General features: G+C 41.2%; 1 protein-coding gene across 2 annotated transcripts in view; it reads left to right on the top strand.

The window, feature by feature from the left end:
• Positions 1-964, top strand: part of rabep2 (rabaptin, RAB GTPase binding effector protein 2) — an 8,744-nt gene that overhangs the window by 6,059 nt on the left and 1,721 nt on the right. The window contains exons 8-9 of one of the 2 annotated variants that reach the window (XM_032538709.1): positions 276-354; positions 469-480. In XM_032538709.1, the coding sequence (XP_032394600.1) occupies positions 276-354; positions 469-480 (91 nt within the window). The remainder of the gene's footprint in view (positions 1-275; positions 355-468; positions 481-964) is intronic. The other variant, XM_032538710.1, reaches the window with a different exon arrangement.

Here is a 964-nt window from a genome sequence, read left to right as displayed (position 1 = left end):
CTCTCTGGGCATCGGGTCATCTGGCTCTATCTCTACACGTATGGCACCGTGTTTTCCGGTGCGATGTTGTGCAGAATACCACAGGCTAAAACAATGTTGCAGACTTTTTCTGGCGTGTATAGTAGGGTCCCCCCCGCTGATGCAAGACAAATCCATCTGCACATCTGCATCAATCTGATAGAGCGTTCCACTGTGGCCCGTGTGTGTATGTGTGCACTGTTGTACTGGCGCATAGAGGTCTTGGTGACTGTTGACTGTTGACCCCTAACCTACAGGGGGCACACTGTGAGGAGCGCCTTCGCATTGAGATTGTCAACCTGAGGGAGCAGCTGGACACCCGGACAGAGGAGAACGGTCTGTGGATTACATTATTAATACTTCGGGGAGGTTTGCAACACTGACTGTCTTGGCACTAAACCATGTTTTATTCTTCCTTTCTTCCTGCCTGCTCTCAACTACTGTCATCAGAGGTTTTAGAAGGTGAGCAAACAACTCATGCTTTATTATTAGTCTGGTAAGCCAATGATTTGGTCTTGTGATTGCTGTAGGGTTACATTTCATTCAGAGGCATTTCACCTTTAACCTTGATGAGTACTAGGGGTGGGGAAAAATAATCGGTTCTTAGATGCATTGCGATACTCTGTAAAACGATTCTCTGCTCGATTCTGATAAGTTAATAATCAATTATTATTAGATTTTAATTTAAAAGTTCTCCAGACATGTACAAATCAGAAAACAGAGTGACTAAAAGATGATTGGATAATGGACAAAAATTTAGAGTTTAGGCATGTGTGCAGAAAAAATGGCCAAAAGGAAAAAATAAATCAAATAAATGTGTTTGTTTGTGTGTGTATATATACACATGATCTAATAAGACATACATAAAATAATTATAACACATATAGGCTGTTGATGTACTTGAACACATTAGATCTGACCACCTCATGTTTCATGTTCTAAGAAG

The sequence above is a fragment of the Etheostoma spectabile genome, chromosome 15 (assembly GCF_008692095.1).
Source record: "Etheostoma spectabile isolate EspeVRDwgs_2016 chromosome 15, UIUC_Espe_1.0, whole genome shotgun sequence".
NCBI lineage: Eukaryota > Metazoa > Chordata > Actinopteri > Perciformes > Percidae > Etheostoma > Etheostoma spectabile.
The sequence above is the reverse complement of the archived record's forward strand: the minus strand, read 5'-3'. Positions and strand labels throughout refer to the sequence as shown.